This window comes from Lepus europaeus, chromosome 5, assembly GCF_033115175.1.
Source record: "Lepus europaeus isolate LE1 chromosome 5, mLepTim1.pri, whole genome shotgun sequence".
NCBI classification, from domain to species: domain Eukaryota; kingdom Metazoa; phylum Chordata; class Mammalia; order Lagomorpha; family Leporidae; genus Lepus; species Lepus europaeus.
This window is the reverse complement of record NC_084831.1, coordinates 88,508,401-88,528,653: the sequence shown is the minus strand read 5'-3', so window position 1 is coordinate 88,528,653 and position 20,253 is coordinate 88,508,401. Positions and strand designations below refer to the sequence as shown.

General features: G+C 46.6%; 1 protein-coding gene across 4 annotated transcripts in view; it reads right to left on the bottom strand.

Moving 5' to 3' along the window:
* The window catches only part of SLC44A3 (solute carrier family 44 member 3), a 78,645-nt gene that overhangs the window by 16,880 nt on the left and 41,512 nt on the right, over positions 1-20,253 (bottom strand). For 3 of the 4 annotated variants that reach the window (XM_062191779.1, XM_062191783.1, XM_062191782.1), the window contains exons 11-12: positions 14,846-15,002; positions 12,152-12,238 (exon numbers count right to left, since the gene is read on the bottom strand). In XM_062191779.1, coding sequence (XP_062047763.1) covers positions 12,152-12,238; positions 14,846-15,002 — 244 coding nt within the window. The remainder of the gene's footprint in view (positions 1-12,151; positions 12,239-14,845; positions 15,003-20,253) is intronic. The other variant, XM_062191780.1, reaches the window with a different exon arrangement.

The following is a 20,253-nucleotide window of genomic DNA, read 5'->3' as shown; positions in this document are numbered from 1 at the left end:
GTTTCCTTTGATATGTAGAAGTTTTGAAGTTTGACAAAGTCTCCTTTGCCTATTTTTAATTTTCTCTCTTCTTTCTCTAATTCTGCCTTTCAAATAAGTAAATCTTAAAAAAAGAAAGAAAGAAAATCATATGGCCATAATTGCAAAGGTTTATTTCTGGGCTCTCTTCCCTGTTCCAGTGGTCTATATGTCTATCTAGCATATACTGTGTTTATTCAGTATCACTGTCTTAATTACTGTGCCTTTAGTGTGACAAATGTTTTCTGTCTGAACCTCCCAAGACTGACGACTGGCTCTCCCATTTGAGCCTCCCCTCTCCACTGGTACTTCTGCTCAGAGAGCAGTTTCCTTTGTAGTCAGTTCAAGGTGTGGTTAGGATGGCTCCAATGAGAAAAGTCAGCTCTGTAGCTTTATGTTTTTTGGACTTCACCAAGTTTCTTTGTTGTTGCTTTGATGGAGGCAAGATGGAGGCATGACAAACACACCCAGAGAGCCCTTCTCCACCCCCGCTGAGATGCATCCTGATGAAGTCACTCAGTCTCAGCTGTCTCATTCCTTGGATGAATGCAAGTCTGGCAAATGCTCTTTACCCCACCCCTGTGCCAACTGAAGCATTCTGTACAGGCAGGAGGAGGGAGCAGATGAAACCACCTGGCGGGTTGTCTAAGCCTGGATCTACTTGCCAAAACTTTTAGGAACTTTTTAGCCCCACCTACATAAGAAAGCCAACTGAACCAAAATTCTCTCCATTGCTTCCTCTCCTACTTTTCATGGACTCTGTCTCTCAAGTGTCTAGGGAGATGAGACTAAATTGAAGGGAGACTGCACCGCTCTCCCTAATATACGCTCAATGGGTTACTTTATGCTCTCCTGAGGATTTTCTCCTTTCTCTCCTCTGTGTATTCCCCATTCGAGCAAGACTCAGGCTATACGTTCATCCCCCTAGGTGAGGTTAGGGTGCCAGGTGGGGAAGGGGGCAAGAAGGCATCTAGTCTGCAACTCTTACTACAGGCTTTGTCTTCCAAAACTTTATTTCTTTTTTTTTTTTTTTTAATTTTTGACAGGCAGAGTGGACAGTGAGAGAGAGACAGAGAGAAAGGTCTTCCTTTTGCCGTTGGTTCACCCTCCAATGGCCGCCGCGGTAGCGCGCTGCGGCCGGCGCACCGCACTGTTCCGATGGCAGGAGCCAGGTGCTTATCCTGGTCTCCCATGGGGTGCAGAGCCCAAACACTTGGGCTATCCTCCACTGCACTCCCTGGCCTGGAAGAGAGCAGAGAGCTGGCCTGGAAGAGGGGCAACCGGGACAGGATCGGTGCCCCGACCGGGACTAGAACCCGGTGTGCCGGCGCCGCAAGGCGGAGGATTAGCCTGTTGAGCCACGGCACCGGCCCAAAACTTTATTTCTTTAAGGCCTTCGCTTCCAGGTGAAACGGTGAAAGGAGGGGACTCCAATATAAGACAAAGTTCTTGGAGTGTAGGTCTTCTTTCTACATTAGCACTGGGTGGCACAGGAATGAAGGGAGGACTGACGTCTGCTATTTGTAGCAGATCATGGAGAAGTGGCAAGGCTCTTCCACAGCCACTCACAAGGTCCTGTCTGCCCAGGAGTGAGGGGGTTCCACAGACACGGAGCTTGTAGGTGACCAGGGCAGTTCATCACCTACCACTAGCACATCCAGGCAGACAGGAACATAGGTGGCCTTGCAAAAGATTCCTGCTTCCCAAGAAGCCCCGAAGAACCCTTGATGATGGGAATGTCTCAAGGGCAACCTCTCTCTACTAATGCCTGGGACACCAGACACCTCATATAGCTCCACGAGATGAGAGCCCAAGGATAGGAGATTAAGTTTTGTGTCAGTGCAGTAGAATGGAGCTCAAATTTAAAAATTAGTTTGAGAAACATAATATAGTACTTCTTGCACATCTGAGTTTGTGGTAGATCCACACCCATGAGGAAGACATTCAAAGAAGAGATGCAGGTAATGGTAGTCTAGAGCACCATCAGATTCCAACTTGTACCAGAACAAGAATTAGCAAGCACTAAACTGAAGTGGCTTATTACTCCCGCAATTGCCATGACTCACATATCCTTCTTTTTCTTTTCATGAATACATTTTCTAGTCTCTTGCTGACGATCATTTCCTTCTCCCAACAAGTCTCAACGTCTAGGACAAAGACTACTGGAGAATGACAGCTGAGGAATGTACCCACAGACAGTGCCTTGCTTAGAAAGGTGTGGTCAGGTGTTGTGGTATAAGGGTAAGTCTACTGTCTGCAGTGCTGGCATTCCATATGGGCACTGCTTCAAGTCTTGGCTGCTCTACTTCCAATCTAGCTCCCTGCTAACATACCTGGGAAAGCATCAGAGGATGGCCCAAGTGCTTCGGCCCCTGCACCCATGTGGGAGACCTGGAAGAAGTTCCTGGCTCCTAGCTTCAACCTGGCCCAGCCCTGGTCATTGTGGCCATTTGAAGAGTGAACCAGCAGATGGAAGATCTCTGTCTCTCCTTCTCTCTCTGTAAACTCTACCTTATCTTTAAAAAAAAAAAATCCCTCAGGAAAACTAGTAAAGACTTAGATTTAAAAAAACATAAGATGGCCGTCGCCGCAGCTCACTTGGCCAATCCTCCGCCTGCAGCACCGGCACCCCGGGTTCTAGTCCTGGTTGGGATGACAGATTCTGTCCTGGTTGCCCCTCTTCCAGGCCAGCTCTCTGCTGTGGCCTGGGAGTGCAGTGGAGGATGGCCCAAGTCCTTGGGCCCTGCACCCGCACGGGAGACCAGGAGGAAGCACCTGGCTCCTGGCTTCGGATTGGCGCAGTGCGCCGGCCGTAGCAAGCATTTAGGTGGTGAATCAATGGAAGGAAGACCTTTGTCTCTGTCTCTCTCTCACTGTCTAACTCTGTCCAAAAAAAAAAAAAAAGGAAAGAAAGGAAGATGTGGAAGGGAGGTAGGGTGAACACGGGTTTCAAAGTGGGCAGGCAGAACTTTCTGACAAGACCTCTGTTCCAGAAGAATCAGAGAAATAACATGAACAAAACATGTTCTCCATCAACAGGAAAATTCGATTTGTGGTAGGAGCTACTTCATGGCTTAATTTCATTTCCTACACTAAATGAATTTGGAGAATGATGAAACTCATCTATAATCTTTACATTCCTTAAGCACTTGGGGTTATGTTGATAACTTGGATTGTGAACGTTCCCTCTTCCATTCCGAACAGCCTCCCACACCCAACCCCAGCCCATGTGATCACAGATGGTAGCCTGGCCCAGCCTCAGTTACCAGGCAAGAATGGAGCCCACCGCAGACACCAGCCTGCAAACAGGAAGAATATTGAGAGGGGCTATCAGATGGTCACACCCAAATGCCCTCTTTCAGAGCAAGGTTTGCACATCTCACCTGCTTCCTTATTTATGAAAGTTGTTTGGCTGACTCCAAAGGTGTTTTTCAGAGATCAAAGCTAACAACACAGGCAGTCTCCCTCAGTGTTTTTCTGGTGTACCTGGGACTTGTCATGACAAGAAGTTACAAAGAACAAGAAGGCGCTGGTTCCCACGCAGCACGGAGCTGAGGCTCGTGAAGAGTCTCACATTAGGCCAACGGCAGTTCCTTGGATCTAGTGACTTTTTAAACCCTTGTTGTTGGAAACAGTCCCGGTGCCCTTCCTAGGCGGTGGCAGGCTCTTGAGTGCTGATAAACAGGAGTGGAGAGAAAGGAAACAAGGGCTGGACGCATAAGAAACAGGCTCTGAAGCCCACCTTCTGGGAATTGGGGGGGGGGGGGGGCAGGATTTCTCGGTCTTCAGGTCACACCCGTTCTCTGTCTCCTGGTCCTGGGTTTGGATTTGAATGCCAGATTTTCTTGCACCATGAACCTTTCTGTTGGGGAAAACTCGGGCATTTTTCTGGATTGCAAGGACCAGAAGGACAGTTCTTAACCATCCAGCTCCCCTAAAAAGAACTGCAGTGGTTCTGGCTGGAGGTGGGATGGGGAAGAGAAAGATGTACTTGGAAGAGAAGTTCCCTGCCTACGCGATGATGTTAACACATCCCTACCTGAGCAAGTTTGCTGAGTCATCAAATGAACTCCACTGTGTCCCAAGTGTCCCAGGCTCCAACCAGGAGCTCCTACACTTAGTGGGCTGATAATAAGGACAACTTCCGTTGATTCAATGAGTACTCTGATCCGCCAGGCACAAAACTGAGACCTTTGCAAATATTCTCACTATAATTATTTATCATAACCCTGGGAAAGAGACACTTTTATACCCAGTTTAGACTTCCAGTATTTGGTGAATGAATGAGTAAATTATAGTAATGAAACCCAATCCTTCTCTTCAAAAGAAACCAACATTTATGGAGCATGAAGTAAGAGCCCGGTACCATGATTTAATGATTATATATATTAGCTTTTTTGGCTTTCCCAACTGCTTGTGAGGTAGGTATTAAGAATTTTGCTTTACATAAGGGGTCTTCAAAGTATTTGTGGGAAATGTGTATTATGAAATAGCTCTAACATGGATTTCAATTTTTTTTGCACCAAAATAAACTTGATTATATTTCTCTATGAGCTTTTTGAGGTCAAGAAGGGAGAGGCCAACGGCGGTGATGTAACGTCTCAGGTCACAGAGTAAGTCGAGGAGCTATGATTCAAACCCAGGTCTGTCTGCCTCAAGGTTTTCATTCTTCTCACTCAATCATACTTTTTGGAAAATGGATATGTGGACCCTGATCCAAAGAGGGCAAGAAGGAAGGAAGAAGCAGCTCTCAGGAGATGTGGCTACTATCTTCTGGAAGAAAGGAAGGGCTGGACTGTGAGGAGGCTGGTGGGGCGCAGGGGAAAGCTGAGGATTTGGTGCCATGAATAAAAGGTGCGACCTTGATCTTCCAGGACCCAAATGTTCCTTGCCCTCTGCCCCTGTGAGTGTGGTCCTGTCTTCCACGTTTCTCAAGGGATGGGGTGGGGGGTGGAGATCTATATGTAGTTCAGCTCAAAAGGTAGGCCAGAGCACCTCATGGCAACACACCATGTGATGTGACATATGTATCTGTCTCAACATGCTCAGGGCAGGGAAGAGAAGACACAAGATGGAGAAGAGGGAACCAGAAAGAGCAATCCTGGTTGAGGCATTCAAGCCGCTGGATGCCAGATTCTGCTTTAGTGAGGGCAGGTGTTCTGTGGTCTCTGCCGACCTGGGGTTCTGAGTCCCTACCTTGTGGGAGGAGCACCCCGGTGGACTGGGGAGGAGCGGTTTGAGTCACAGTGTGGGGGTGATCTTGAGTCCCCTGGCTTTGTATTTCCAAAGCCAGGGAGCTCCTCGTTTGCTCTCAGGGGAGAAGGCAGACTTTGGGGACTGGGTGAAGTTAAAGGAGAAGCAGAACACAGCCTGGCTCAGCCCCTTCCTCACTCTCTTTTGGAGTCCACCTGTCACCCAGAACACAGCTTCTCAGCTCGTGGAGGAGGTTGACCTTGTTGGCTGGGCCTGGGTTAGTCTTTCAGGTTCAGGGGTGAAACATTAACCAGATTGTTGCCTACAACTGTTCCTGTGGTGCATTTTCCACTCAGCTGATTCGGTTTCAAGGTGTTATTTTTAATCTTCACCTGCTTGATCTTGCATCTCTCAATCATTCAGAACTTGGACAAGGAAGAGGGGATTTGTGAGGCTGCTGGTGGTTAATGCACAAAAGCCCAGCAGCTGGCACACAGTAAGTACCCAATAAATAGGCAGCTATTCCTGTCTTTAGGAGCTGCACACTTTAGAGAAAGTCAAGCGATTAATGCTGAATACTCAGCTGCCTTCATGGAGAGTTTCCTGCCGTTCCCAGTGCCCTTGCTAAATTTTCTTTCCTACGCTGATGCTATCATTGATTCAGCAAATGCTACTTTGCCTCTCTAAGAAGGTAGAATTCCAAGTCATTGGACTTCAGTCTAATATAAGATGGCAGCTGCTCCCTGGGCCTTGCCCCAAAGGGACTTAGAGGAGGCTCAGCCCCACTTGGAGGGGGCTGCAGGGCCTCACCCTCCTGGGCCCTGACCCTTACAACATGCTCACAGCAGTTGGAAGCTGGGCTCCAGAGACGCTGTGCACAGGAGAGCCAGACAAAGCCATGGCCATATGCCCAGCAGCTTCTGTGCCAGGCACCAAGACACAAGAAAATTCAGTTTGTTTTCTCCCAGACAGTCTGGGGCCTCCAAAAAATAGGTGCCTCCATTCCTTTCTATTTAAAGCCAGGGTTGTAGCATTTGCCACGGAACAGCTGGGTGTGAGGATTATCATTGTCTATACAGGAGCCTTAATGCAAACTATCATACTGACACACTTGTGAGTTTCTTCGTAAAAACGCACCCCTGGGGCAGCTCTTGAGAGCCCCCACCATCAGCTGGCTGCCCGGGAATAACTCTAAACCAACTGGTGTGGGTGGGAGGATTCAGAACCACTGCAGTGGTGAGAAGAACGGCTGTCTGCATGCTCTGTGATGACACCACCCCTTATAGCTACGTCAGATACAAAAGAAAAGTTGCTTCTTATGGTCCTCAACATCATTTTAAAAATGTAAGTTAGGGAGAAATTGTACAATATTCAGGACTTGGCCTCTGGGGAGAGGGAGGAAGAGTCACTGGAGATTTGCCAATTGGCTTGGGATGAACCAGAACCTGCCATGGAAGTCACCGTGTGCTTTTGCTATTGATGGACTGTGAGAAAGAGAATCAGCAAAACAGAGCTCACTGCAAGGAGAGGGAGAAAGAGATATTATAAAGTTGAGTCTGCCACAAAGGCCTAGAGTACAGAGACCAACATTATATTCACAGAAAAGAAGTACTGGCAGGCAGGGCAGGTTGGAGAGGGAGCACTAGGAGTGACAGAGGGGAGGGGAGTCTGTTTCCCAAGACACTGAGGTTTTCTGTGCACCACACTCCACCAGGTTGGCTGGGACCTTTCTGATCAGGAAGCCGCTGGCATTGCTGGGCAAATGTAAAGAGGCAGAGACACGTGCATTTAACACTGCAGGACGTATCTAGACAGATGCCAAGAGTGAGGGCAGCAGGACGTAGGGAAAGTTGGCTGTACCACACTCTCCCGACCACATCACGTACCCCAGAATCCCCTGTCCCCTCAAGGACAGTTGGCCCAGACTCACCAGCTGATCACTACCTGGCAAAAAAGGGAATGATCAGGTGCTTGGGCCTTACCAGACTGTACTGCCAGCTGCTGCATTTCTCACTACCCAGCAGCACAACGGGGTATCACTGAAACACGGGGATCACACATAACCATGGCTCTTCCTGGTCCACTCACATTCTTAAGCTATGCTACAAGATTCTGGGGGCTCAGGATCAGGGCAGCATGAAACCTTGTGTGCCTCTGTGATTACAGGTTAAGTCCTGGCCAAGCACAACGTGAAATAAAATGACGCTTTCCTTTTGGAAACCAGTCCGTGTTTTTCCCATTCTCACCCCCATGTCCCATGCAAGGGGGCAAGGGGGCACCCGCATGCTCCAGCCCTGGTCTGGACACTCCATGTTTCAGAAAGCTGCACAGTCGCCTTAGGGGTCATTTTAACCCAATTGCTCACTTTGCAGAAGCTCACAGAGGTTAGGTGACTCACTCAAGTTACCCAGTGAGGGAAGAGGCAGAGGCAAGCTGTTGCCACACCAGACTCAGGAGTCTCCTTTGCCCAGGGGCTTCTCCCACGAGACTGGAATAGAAATCATAGTTGTCAAACTCCTTTGACATCAGCCCTCAGCTCACTTCCTATACCTACTCCCACTTCGGCTGGAAGAAGACTGCAGGGGAAGGCAATGGTTAAAGTGATACACACAGCCAACTGAACAGGACCCAAAGGGTGAACAGAAGTAAAATGTTCATTAAGACAACTGACAACACAGGCATCTCCCACCTCTGCACAGGGACACAGCCAAACTTTGCAGGTGGCCAGGCCTGGCCTGAATGGACTAATGGATTTGAGTCTTCAGGAAACTAAGCAAAAACACCAACTTTGGTTGAAAACGCACACATTTTTGTGAGCTTTAATAACCCACTATCTACTGATTGGTAAAGAGCCTCCCATGGTACTCAAACATTAAAACCTATGGAATTCTGCCAGTAAAAATCAAAAAGAGTTTTCTGGAATGTTCAGATCAGTTTGGAGCTGTCAGGACAAGTGCCGTGGTCCACCCATGGGCTTCACTCCTTGGGGAACACTGATCTAAAACCAACTGCGACCTGTATGTGTGTCCACCAGGGACAAGAGATGTGCACTTAGGGGGACACTCCCACAAGGAGCTGCGTGTGGACACACACAAAACAACATGAGGCGTGCCAGCACTTCCACAGGGGCTTCTCAGCCCGGGCCCTGGCAAGTACCGAGAGGGAGTGGAGATGCCGCCGTCTCCTTGCCTGCAGATCTCTGAGCTCAGCCAAGACTCCTAGAAGCTTCAACCACTGACTTGCCTGTGAGCCGGGCAGGGCCAGGCCTCCCTGACGCAGCCCTTCTTGATCTATAATTGCATGATTCACAGCTCACCACCCCCAGTGACTCTACACCTTTCTTGTCCTCTCCCACAAAAACCTGCCACATAACCAGACTTGTTCTGCCAGCAAACTCACTAGTCTGGACCCTGGCTTGGCAAGGCCTTGAACAATCCTAGACAGTGGTCACGAATCCCTCTGTGGCTATTTAAAAAAACGCACCCAGAGGCCAAACAGACCTGGATTCAAAGCCTAGCTCTGCCACTAAGGGTGTGCCTTCTCTACCCACTCAGCTACCTTATCTGTAAACCAGAGATGCTATCCTAAAGGGCCTCAAAGACTAACAGTTGGCGGAATGCAGGAAAAATGCTTAGCATACAAGTGGCAATGTGGTGAAGTGCCAATCGCCCACAGCGATTGCTGTTGTTGCTGTGATTAGCTGGTGAATGCCAGTAGGGGCCCCATATTCAGGTTAGACTGCGTCTATGAAATTTCCTCTAACTACCAAGGCAAATGACCTCCCCCAATTACAAATATTCCGCTTAAGGACTTCCACAGCCTTCATTCCAGCACACAATCATGCATTTTTCTTTTAAGATTTATTTTTTATTTATTTGAAAGGCAGAGTCACAGAGATGGAGACACACACACACACACACACACACACAGAGAGAGAGAGAGAGAGAGAGAGAGAGACCTTCCATCCACTGGCTTACTCCCCATATGGCTGCAATGGCTGGGCTGTGCCTGGCCAAAGCCCAGGGCCTCTTCCAGGTCTCCCACGTGGGTGCAGGGGCCCAAGCACTTGAGCTATCCTTCCCTGCTTCCCCAGGTGCATTACAGGGAGCTAGATCAGAAGTGGAGCAGCCAAGACTCCAAATGTTGCCCATAGAAATGACATGAAATAAATGAAATGAAATGAAATGAAATGTAGCACCATGTGAATGTAGCACATGTAAATGTCTCATGCACATGCCTCTTGCTGCCCCACCCCATGCCCCCAGACTAGTTTGTTGATGTCTGCAGGCCTGAATTATGCTCATACTGACTCTGGGTCATCATGGCCCCTCCCCAGTTATGGTTAGGTTCAAATGGTTTACATACAGCTAAAAAAAAAAAGATTCTTTGATAAATGAATGTGAAGGTGAACATATACAATTTTTTCAGACACACATACACTTAGTATTTATGATACAGAGGGACAAATAAATGAGAAATGATGAGATTTGGAGTTTTACCCCCAAAATCTGCCACTGAATCATCAGACAGCCGTAGGCTGTCTACAAGGTTCAGCAAATGCCACCTGCCTCCCCTCCCCCGGAACTCAGTGAAGCTTTAACAAGCACTGGTAAAACACAACGGGCTTCTTGATGTTGAATGCAGAAGTGCATCTGGGTTTTTGATGGTAACAAATGGATCTCATTCCCTTGTAGCTTTTCTCAGCTCCTATTCCACAAAACAAGTTAAACAAAATAGGCCCCAGACCTTTAAAATCTGATTCCTGGAGACGGTGATGCCAAAGGTCTCCCTAGTAACTCATTCCGATGCCCAGAAATGTCTCTGAAAGCTAACTGAATTTCTTTTTCTCACTTCAAGCTCACTTTCCTTTGTCCACTGCCAAATGAGATCAACGAGAGCTGTGATCACCACTATCCAGTCATCATCCTTATTCTCAAAAGCTTCACCTGCTTTCCCGGGGTGGATTTAGACCAGAGAAGTGACCTTGCCATCTCCATCAGTGTTCCTATCAGTCCTTTTTAAAACTATTTTTTCATTCTTCTTCCTTTCTTTCTCAGTTTCCTAAAACTCAGGCCTCCCAGCAGTGCCCACATCAGCTGGTGTTGCCCAGTTGTATGGGGGTCACCCCAAGGTCAAAACTCCATGACAGCTGTTCAGGCCACACTCTAGTGGTCAGGCCTCCTGATTGGAATCCCAAAGACCTATTCCTGCGTGCACCACTGCCTGGGTCAAGGCTAGGTTAGCCTTTTTGTGATTCAAGAACAATTACTCCCCTTGTATATCTGTCATAAGGATTCACCACTATACCACTTATGATCCTGGAACCATTTCTAACTCGCAAGGGAAAAGGACTGGTTACTATAAGGCTTTGGAATTGCAGATGGTAGAGAGTATGTCCTTTAGCAATAGGGCAGAGAAAACCAACACGAGAATGATGAGAGAGAGTGATTTTCAAATGTATCTCAGCAGTGGAGTCCTGGCTTCAGAGGAAACATTCATGGCTTCCCACCCCTACTGCCCATCAGAGAGCAGCTGCTCTGGTGGAAAGGCAAGGCAGAGCCAGCCCCAACCTCCTCCTCCTCTTCACCCATCTCTCCACTCCTGCAGCAACCACAAGGGGCCTACAGGCTTCCATAGGGCAGGTTGAAAACTGGAGTGAAAGAGGAACACAGAAAAAACAGAATTTGACTTTCTAGTCCACGTGTATCCCTATAATTTGTCACAGTTAACACAGTTATGTGATGTATCTCAAAATGCTTAAGAAGTAAGCTGGTATACATGCACACAGCTCTAAAGAGAGAGGCACTTATCTTATCCCATGACAAGTACATTCATCGAGTTTGGCTCGACTTATTACATGGTCCGATACTATGAAAAGTGCTATGGTATTTTCCTGTGTTTTATATGTCCCTACTTGTAACAATCCAAATGATCAAGAAATATGTTCTAAAAGGCACTCTGAGATTCTGAAGAAGAGCCTTAAAAAAAGTTTTGCTATAAAAGGCCACCCTTTTCTGTGAATAATGAAAGGCATTCTAAATACCACTTATAAGACACTGAGCGCTGATGGTGTAATTACTCCCTTTACTTGCAGTGGTACATTTATTAGGAAGAGGGGAAACAATAAGAAGTGAGGTTTCTGTGAACATTTAAATTATGAAACAATCTGTTGACTTACAAAAATACTGTTTGGTATAAATTTGGCCAAGGGCTATTAAAATTTCCTAAATGATCTACAAAAAAATAAAACATATACTTAAAGTTCCATCAATTTGAAAGACTCAGGAGAGAACAAAAACCATCTGAAATTCAAACAATTGTAATATATAATTTTAATCATTTTAAAGGAATATTTATAGCTTGAAAGGGAAAGCCTGGTGAAATATATAAAAATTAGGGAGGCAATTCTTTCCCTAGCTCAAGAAAATTATAGCTCTTGGAGAAGACACTGAAAATTAGCTCTTGGTTGATATATATTCACTGTGCTAGGACTTTGAAAGACTCCTTCCCCTCTTTATTTCTGAAAGGAGAGACACTTCCCTTTGAGAATCTGAGGAATAGCTTTCACAGCCTAGGGTATATGCCTGCAAACTTCGGCATGGGGGCCAGATCTGCCCAGCCACCTGCTTTCCACCGACTGTGGCTATGAATGGTTTTTATGACTTTAAGATGGTTGGAAAATTCATCCAAAGACAAAGACTATTTCTTGACATCTGAAAGTCCTATGAAACTCAAATGTCAGCATCCATGAACACAGCCACGCTCACCGGTTTACATTTTGTCTCAGGCTGCTTTTGTGGTTTGATGGCAGAAGTGAGCAATCCTGACAGACACCGGACGGCCTGAAAGCCTAACATAGTTACACGATTTGGCCTTTTACAGAAGAACCTGCCAGTCGGATCCCTCTGTGTGTTACTGGGGCACATGGCAGGAAACATACCTGGTTGAGATGGCACAGGTGCTTGTCGAGGTACTGGAAACAGCAGTGGCCACATTTGAATGTGCGCCTTGCGCATAGGCTGTGCTGCTGGGACCAGGTTCCAACCACAGGAACAGCGTGAAACACGAGAGAGAGAGCAAGAGAAGGCGTGAGCAGCAGCAGTTTCTGGAGACCCTTTGCTCCCCACACTGAATTACACACCTGGGGACATGGGGGCAATTCTCATTCCACGTGGAAGAGCCTCTACTTTGCTCACAGGACTGCTAAGTATTATTACTGCTACTGACCACCAAACAGCCCCTCCTGCAAGCTTACCTGTGTGGCAGCTGTGAACCTCAGCAGAAAGGCCACAGGACTAGCTCATAGTCAATGGCAAAGGCAAAATAGGCCTCTGGTTCTAGTTTTCCAAAAAAAAGACCCCTCTCTTCATTGCCCTCAAGTGGCTTAAATGGCATACTTTACTTTCTCAACCCAAAGTTTATATTCAAGAAAAATCCACATCCCAGAGGTAGAAAACAAAACGAAACAAAACTCAAAACCCCAAACAAATAATACATTGTGGTTCCTGGTTATATGCTCACATAAATAATCAAGCCTAACTTTTGGAAAAATAAATCCTATAGTGAGACTTTCAGGACTCAATTTCAAGGGATAAATCGGTCCTTTGAAATATAACTTGATTTGTGCATAACTCAGGAATGAGCAGTTAAAGAAAATGCTGGGGGGAGGGGTGAAGGACCATGTCCTACCCAAGGCCCAGAGTAAAAAAAAAAAAATCCCTCCAAACAATCCTAAAATAGCTTAGGATGAGGACCCCAGGAATAACACAGCCTTATATGGACATTTTCTTGTCCCAGTGTTAATTCAATTGGATGAAACTTGATCTGGAGACTTGTCAGCACTGCAGTGGTTCTGAATGAGCCTCTTTAATGTAGGAAAGATTACAGGGCAGTGGCTGTGTGAAATGTTTAAACCGTAGGCATGGCCCTGGGCTGCAAGGGTGCTGAGGAAGACGGTTCTCGCTAACCTAAGGACACATTTCTCCAGCAGTTACATCACTGGAAGGGGGCTTCGCCTCTCGTCCTGGCTGCATCTGGGGAGTGATAAATAACTTTACAGACCTCAGTCAGAGGGACCCTGGGTTTCTCCCCGACTTCTCTTTCAGATTTATGGAAGGCTGTTTTCCCAAAGAGGTTATAGTCCCTAGCTCCAGGAGGGGCAGCAAGCTCCCAGCTGGCTCGGTAGTTTATGATTCTCTAGTGCTTATGTATGTATTTCATGGGACTTCAGAAAGTTCAAGGAAAATATAGATCATGAAAAACCCATGCATGGATTTCAAAAATGGGTTTGTAAAAGTAAACATAGCTGTTAGATCTATTTATACCAATTTTTTAAGTGCCCTTGTCTTTCTCTGTCTCTCTCTCTCACACACACTCACACACACATACACACTTATATATTTAAAATAGAAAACTATTGTCTTCCTCAAGAAATCCTTCTTCAGGTTTCCTAAGATTGAAGGGTCAATTTCAAAATGCGAGGTCCAGAAGTAGCTAGATTTGCCCTGGCTGTGGAAATGTCTCTTCAAGCCACCAAACTGTAACCAGGCAAGATGTCTGTGGGAATACAGGAAACTATTCTATGATCCACAAGCAGTGGCATGGAATGCATTTCAGCATATGGAAGCCAGATAATTTTACGTGACATTCAATCACTTGGTCCCAACTGACATACAAACCTTAGATTTTGATTATGGATTTAAAAAGATCAAGAATTCAGATTTCTGCTTAAAGTGACCCAACAAAAATAATTAAAAAATATAACATGAGCCTGTGTATTTTCTCCAAATTACTTAAGGACCCAGAACTGTACCCCCAAAGTTGGAATCAGGTAGGTTTGTGAAAGTGACCGAGTCACAAAACCTGGAGGTGGGGATGAGGGAGAGTGAAGAGTGTGTGAGAACAGGAAAGCTGGATGAAGTCCAATCTCCCCTGGTTTGGCAGGCCAGAAATACCATGAGAACAGCTGTTTTCCTGGTGTTCTGGTTTCCACTGGCATTCATAACCAAATGTGCATGGAAATAAAAACCAAGGAGGAGAAAACCCTGGAGCACAAAAGCCCTACAGTTTTCTGTCCTTCAAGCTGGGATGTAGGTCAGCTTGCCCGTTTCTCACTCGCAAGCATGAGTGTGCAATGCACACCCACACCGCACACACTCACACCCTCTCTCCTCCCTTCTTCCTCATCCACACCAGGAACTTCCTGTCGTACCCTCTGGGAAACACAAAAGGAAGGGACTATTTCACCATTGAAACAGAAGCAAACAAAGTGCTACTTTCATGTATTTTCTGACTTAAAAAAAAAAAAAACAACATAAATGTCTACAGAACCTTGTTTAATTTCACTGTAAGGATCCATGCCATTTTCTGTGTGTTTAAATAAGCAGGAAAACCAGATAACTCAGAGCTACTCTCTATCCACCCCACCTCCACCACCGCATAGCAGGCAACCTAACAAAACGGGGGGGAGGGGGGGAGCTTTGCTGGGGCAAGGAGTGGGACCTCAGGGGCACAGGAGCCTTCTGAAAGACCACCACCACAGGTCACCTTCCTGCCCTGGTACCTGCTGTAATTTTCCCATAACTTTTCTGCCACCCAAACACCCATTGGGACTGATGTTAAGACACTGCCTTACCTTCTCTTTCAGAGTGCTGGAAATGTACATGACGATGGTTCTTGGAATCCTTAGCACAGTGATTAAAAATGACCCTTTCACAACTGTTCCTTGGTGGTAACAGAAGAGAATGGAGAGAGATGACAGGATCGGATTATCTGGAGGATCATTTTTATTTCTGGGAATCGGAATAAAAAGGCATTGAATCAAAACCACTATTACAAAAAGCAACCAAAAATCTGTTTCAAACTATTGACATCCATTTTTAAGATTTTTATTAATTTTTATTTTATTTGAAAGGCAGAGAGAGAGATGGACAGGGAGAGATCTTCCATCCACTGGTTCTCTCTCCAAATGCCTAGAACAACCCAGGCTGGGTCAGGCCAAAGCCAGCAGCCCAGAACTCCAGGTCTCCCACATGGTAGCAGGGACCCAGTCACTTGTGGCATTGTCTGCTGCCTCCCGGGTGCACTTTAGCAGGAAGCTGGATTAGAAGAAGAGCCGCAGGAATTTAAGCAGGCACCCTGACATGGGGCAAGGGCATCCCAAGTGGTGTCTTTTGTGCCATCCCACTAGTAACTTGCTAATACCATAATTTACTAGCAATTTACAAAGCAGTGACACATTTGGCAAAGAGTTTTATATTCCTTTGTGGCTAAGGTTAAATTATTTCTTGGAATAATTTAATTCTGTTTGGTAGTTTTCAAGGATGTGAACAGATGTAGGACAGAAAATTGTAAAAATATACACTAATGAGTTATAAACAAATTTCTCTCTTTACAACACCTTCCACCAACCCTTAATCTCATTTTCATTTTCAGAAATTGAATTAGATCACAATCTCCAAGGTTTAGGTTACGCAGGAGCAAGCGTAAACATTGCTGGCGTTAGCTCGGTGAGTAACATCATCACCAAATCACATGTCCAGGCTCAGCGGCCAGAGAGGTAACAGTGAGCTCAGGCACACAGAGCCCCGTGTGTTTGGCTTCTGCACAGCTCCAGGCTCCTGAAATCCAGCTGATTTCTCCGCTCTCTTTTAAAGGTCACTTCAGCGTGAATCATTTACGGGACGTGTCATGACACAGCTCCCAAGAATGTGTCAGTTTCACAGGCAGGGAAAAAAGTGAAAGGGATGGAATGGGCACAGCCTTTGCCCTACGCAGGATAAAGCGGGGCGGGGCGGGGCGGGGCGGGGAGCGAGGAGGGTTGATGCAACCCTTTGGTGACCCTCTGACTTCCGCTGATGCCAATCCTGGACAATGAGGCCCTTTCCCAGAAGGGACTTCAAGGATTCCAAGTGAGGCTTGGATTCTGCATAATGGATTTTTCTACCGCTTGCTCGGGTTGCTAATAAGCCACTCTGAGTCAAGGTTCTGACAACAACCTAGGTTTTAAGAGAGGAAAGGGAACGCGGCCAGAAATGTTTCACGAGTTGGCAATGGCTGCGTCTCACTGTTCCTGAAATCAGCTCGGAGGAAGCCGAGAACATGGAAGTGCTGTCGGGAGCCAAAGAACTGCAGCCCTGCTATCCCAAGAAAGGGTGGCACGTGTTTCAGCCCATTATCAAGTGTGTTCAAAATTGGAAGGCCAGGGAGGCCAGGGCGGACGGGGATTCATTTTAACCTGGTCAGCTATATGGCAGTGTAGGCCAGGAAAATCAGATTCAGTTTTCCCTTTCCCATTTTTTTTTAAGAAATAAAAAGTTGTCAGTTTTTCCACTGTGGAGATTTATGTGCCATAGAACCTCTTACGGTGCTCAAGAGGGCGTGCAGGGGGAAGGGGCTAGTGCTTGTTTTCCATCTGGTAGGGGAATCAATGACTCATGGCCACTGAGGATGTAGCCTCGGGGTTTTGTCCTCCAGGTACTGAGACTGGCGGAGGCATCAACTTTCTGAGATAGTTGCACTGCAACAGGATGGATGGCTTCAGGCAGAGGAGTGTGTGTGCTGCCTCGACTTCTCTGGTGCGTAACACACGCTGGTTATGACTCTGGGCTCAGCAGGGCTTGGCTGGAAGAAGATGCCAAGCTTCTAGAAGCTGGGTGAGTAAGAGAACTTAAAGCGAAGGCGCTTTCAACCCAAGCCAAAGCTAAGTAAGCGCAGTGTCCTTCAGGCACCCATCTTAGCACTTTTCCACATTCCTAGGTAGCATCACCCCGTTATCCATCTCCTGCTGCAAAGCAACTGGTGCCCTCTGCTCTGTCCCCCTAGCCAACAGCAACACCTGCCTGGAGGAAAAGGGTTGCACCCAGTGAAGCGTAAAATTCTACCTATCTCTAGATGTAACCATATTTTGAGATTTGGCCTGGAGTTGGCATGGTGGCGTTGAGCACATCGAGCCAATCCAAAGGCTAGGGAGGACGAGACCTTCCGTCAGACGTATACAAGGGTATCCAGGGAGTAATGTGCATAGAACTCATTCCAATTGGGCCACAACCACCCTGCTCTGCTGGGTTGTAGCAGGAAGGAAGACTCGGGCACTGTTAGAGGCTATGCTCTCTCCAGGATGTGCGCGTGCAGCCCAGCTTCCTTGTTTTCTGAGACTCGTGGCCACCTGAATGCTATGGCACCTGCATGCCTGGCACCATGCAGATCCTTGGAACACCAGCCACACCAGCCTAAGTCATTGGGCAAGGGGTTAATGGTCCACCTATACAGGTTTTCTAATACCTTTGGGTCATGGTACATAGGTTCTATTTTGCAACTTCCAGCCTCCTGGGATGACACAGCATAACGTGGAGCAAACCATTTCAGGGTTGAGGAACAAGTTTTAGCTCCAGTTAGATCCAGCCTAGTGCTCACTAAACAACTCTCCCCACATTATAAAGAATTCTTTTTTTTTTTTTTGCGAGGATTCTGGACAAAGCGTGTGCTGCATGGGCTGGTGGCCTCCAATGTACAACTGGGAGTGAGTTAAGGAGCACTCCGTGGTCCATTCCTGATATTGCTTTCAGCAAAAATCACTGCAAGATGGGGTCAGCAAAGCTCTGAGGAAGCCGCCAGGCTCATCTTTTCCAATCCTGCAGAAAATGAAAATTGTCTTTATTATAAAGAACAGGGTTCTTTCGCTATCTGGGAAACTTTTGTTAAGGCTGAGAAACGCATTCGTCTCCATCCAAATCCCTTACTGAGGCTTTGCTATGAATCTGCTTCCTCCCTTCTTCCTTAGCAGATCCAGAACAGCTGGAATCCATCTTTTGTATATTTGAAAATGATGATGAAGTCATGCCTCAAGTGTCCCTTCTCCGACTTAAATGCTTCTAGTTCCTTCCCATCACACGCCTAGCAGCACCTTGATGTTTCTCAGTTGACTGCTCTTCAAGCAAACGGTTCTAAAAGGTGAATTTTGCAGGCTGCCCATATCCTGGCACTTGATGGCCTGTAAACAAGCTCTTCAGCCCTCTTAGAGCTTACGAGAATGACAAAGATGAATGCGTTCTGGCTGTACTTAATCCTCACCCTGTGTGCTGGCCAGGACGTGGTATTAAAGAATTGTGAACTTTGAGATAAGAAAAAACCTTGAGGTTTCAAATTTAGACAGGAAGCCAAAAAGAAAGCAGAATTCGATAAAAAAAAGAAATAGTAGTGCTAAAAATAAATCATGTGTTTTATTTTAAATTAATTGGTTTATTTTAAAAATCAAAGTAATAGGCAAAGTACCTCAAAAAGCCAGGCTTAACCCACGTGGGAGACCAGATGAAGTTCCTGGCTCTTAGCTTCAGCCTGGCCTAGTACTGGCTATTGTGGCCATCTGGGGAGTGAACCAGCGAAGGGAAGCCTGCTCTCTCCCTCCCTCCAACTCTACCTTTCAAAGAAAAAGAATTTTTTTTTCTTTTTAAAAATAGACTTAATTGAGGCTGGCACTGTGGCATAGCAGGTAAAGCTACCACCTGCAGTACTGACATCCCATATGGGTGCGACTCCCTGCTGCTCCACTTCTGATCCTGCTCCCTGCTATGGCCTGGGAAAACAGTGGAAGATGGTCCAAGTTCTTGGGCCCTTCACCCGCATGGGAGACCCAGAAAAAGCTCCTGGCTTCAGATCAGCATAGCTCTGGCCAGTGCTACCATCTGGAGAGTGAACCAGCAGATGGAAGACCTCTCTCTCTGCCTGCCCGTCTCTCTGCCTCTGCTCTTTTTGTTTTTTTAAAATATTTTTTATTTACTTATTTCATTAGAATTACAGACAGTGAGAGACAGAGAGAAAGGTCTTCCTTTCTGGTTCACTCCCCAAATGGCCGCAAAGGCCAGAGCTGCACCAATCCGAAGCCAGGAGCCAGGAGCTTCTTTCAGGTCTCCCACGCGGGTGCAGGGGCCCAAGCACTTGGGCCATCTTCCACTGCTTTCCCAGGCCATAGCAGAGAGCTGGATGGGAAGAGGAGCAGCCAGGACTAGAACCAGTATATGTATGGGATGCTGGCACTGCAGGCAGAGGATTAACCTACTGTGCCACAGCATCGCCCCAGCCTCTGCTCTCTGTAACTCTTTCAAATAAATTAATATATCTTTAAAAAAAAAAGACAATAGGAAAAAACAGCAGTTTTTTTTCTCCATCCCTAATTCTCTCTCCCTGTAGGGCCTACTTAAACTGTTTCTTCTGGAACTTACTGCACACTTCAAAATTACATGTTCTTACTGCTATGTCTTGATTTTTAAGTTTAAGATAGTGTCTACTGACTCCTCACTATGGAAGATTCTGGTTTCCTCTTCTTACACAACCTTAACCCTCTACCTCCTCCACACTCCTTGGCCCATCCCCCTCCTTCCCAATGTAATGATAGTGAAGATTATAGTTCACGCTTAGTGTTTACATTCTCAGTAAGTAATGCATGTAGTGAATAACATCCACAACTGATCCAAGTAGCTTTTTCCTTTCCTGTACAACTTTTTTCCTGGCACTAATAATTGTCATACTTTTAAAAAATATTTATTTGAGAGTAAGAGTTACAGAGAGAGGAAGTGACAGAGAGAGAGGTCTTCCATCTGCTGGTTCACTGCCTAAATGATCTCAATGGCCAGAACTGGGCCAATCCAAAGCAAGGAGCCAGGACTTTCTTCCGGGTCTTCAACACTAGCACAGGGGCCCAAGCACTTGGACCATCTCCTACTGCTTTTCCAGGACATAGTAGAGAGCTGGATTGGAAGAGGAACAGCCAGGTCACGAACCGGTGCCCACATGGGATGCCAGCGCCATAGGAGGAGGCTTAGCCTACTACACCACAGCGCTGGCCTGTTTCACACTTATTATTCACTGGTTTTCCATGGGCATCATTAAATGCTTCTCTGAAGTTGAGATCTCTTCTCAACATGTGCAAGCCCAGCTGGTCTCCTCTCTGTTGCAGTGTCTTTTCATGGGGACCTTGCTCCTGGAGCACACGGCCTCCTGCTGCATGGCCACCGCACTTCTCCACCTGCTGCATGGCCACCTCCC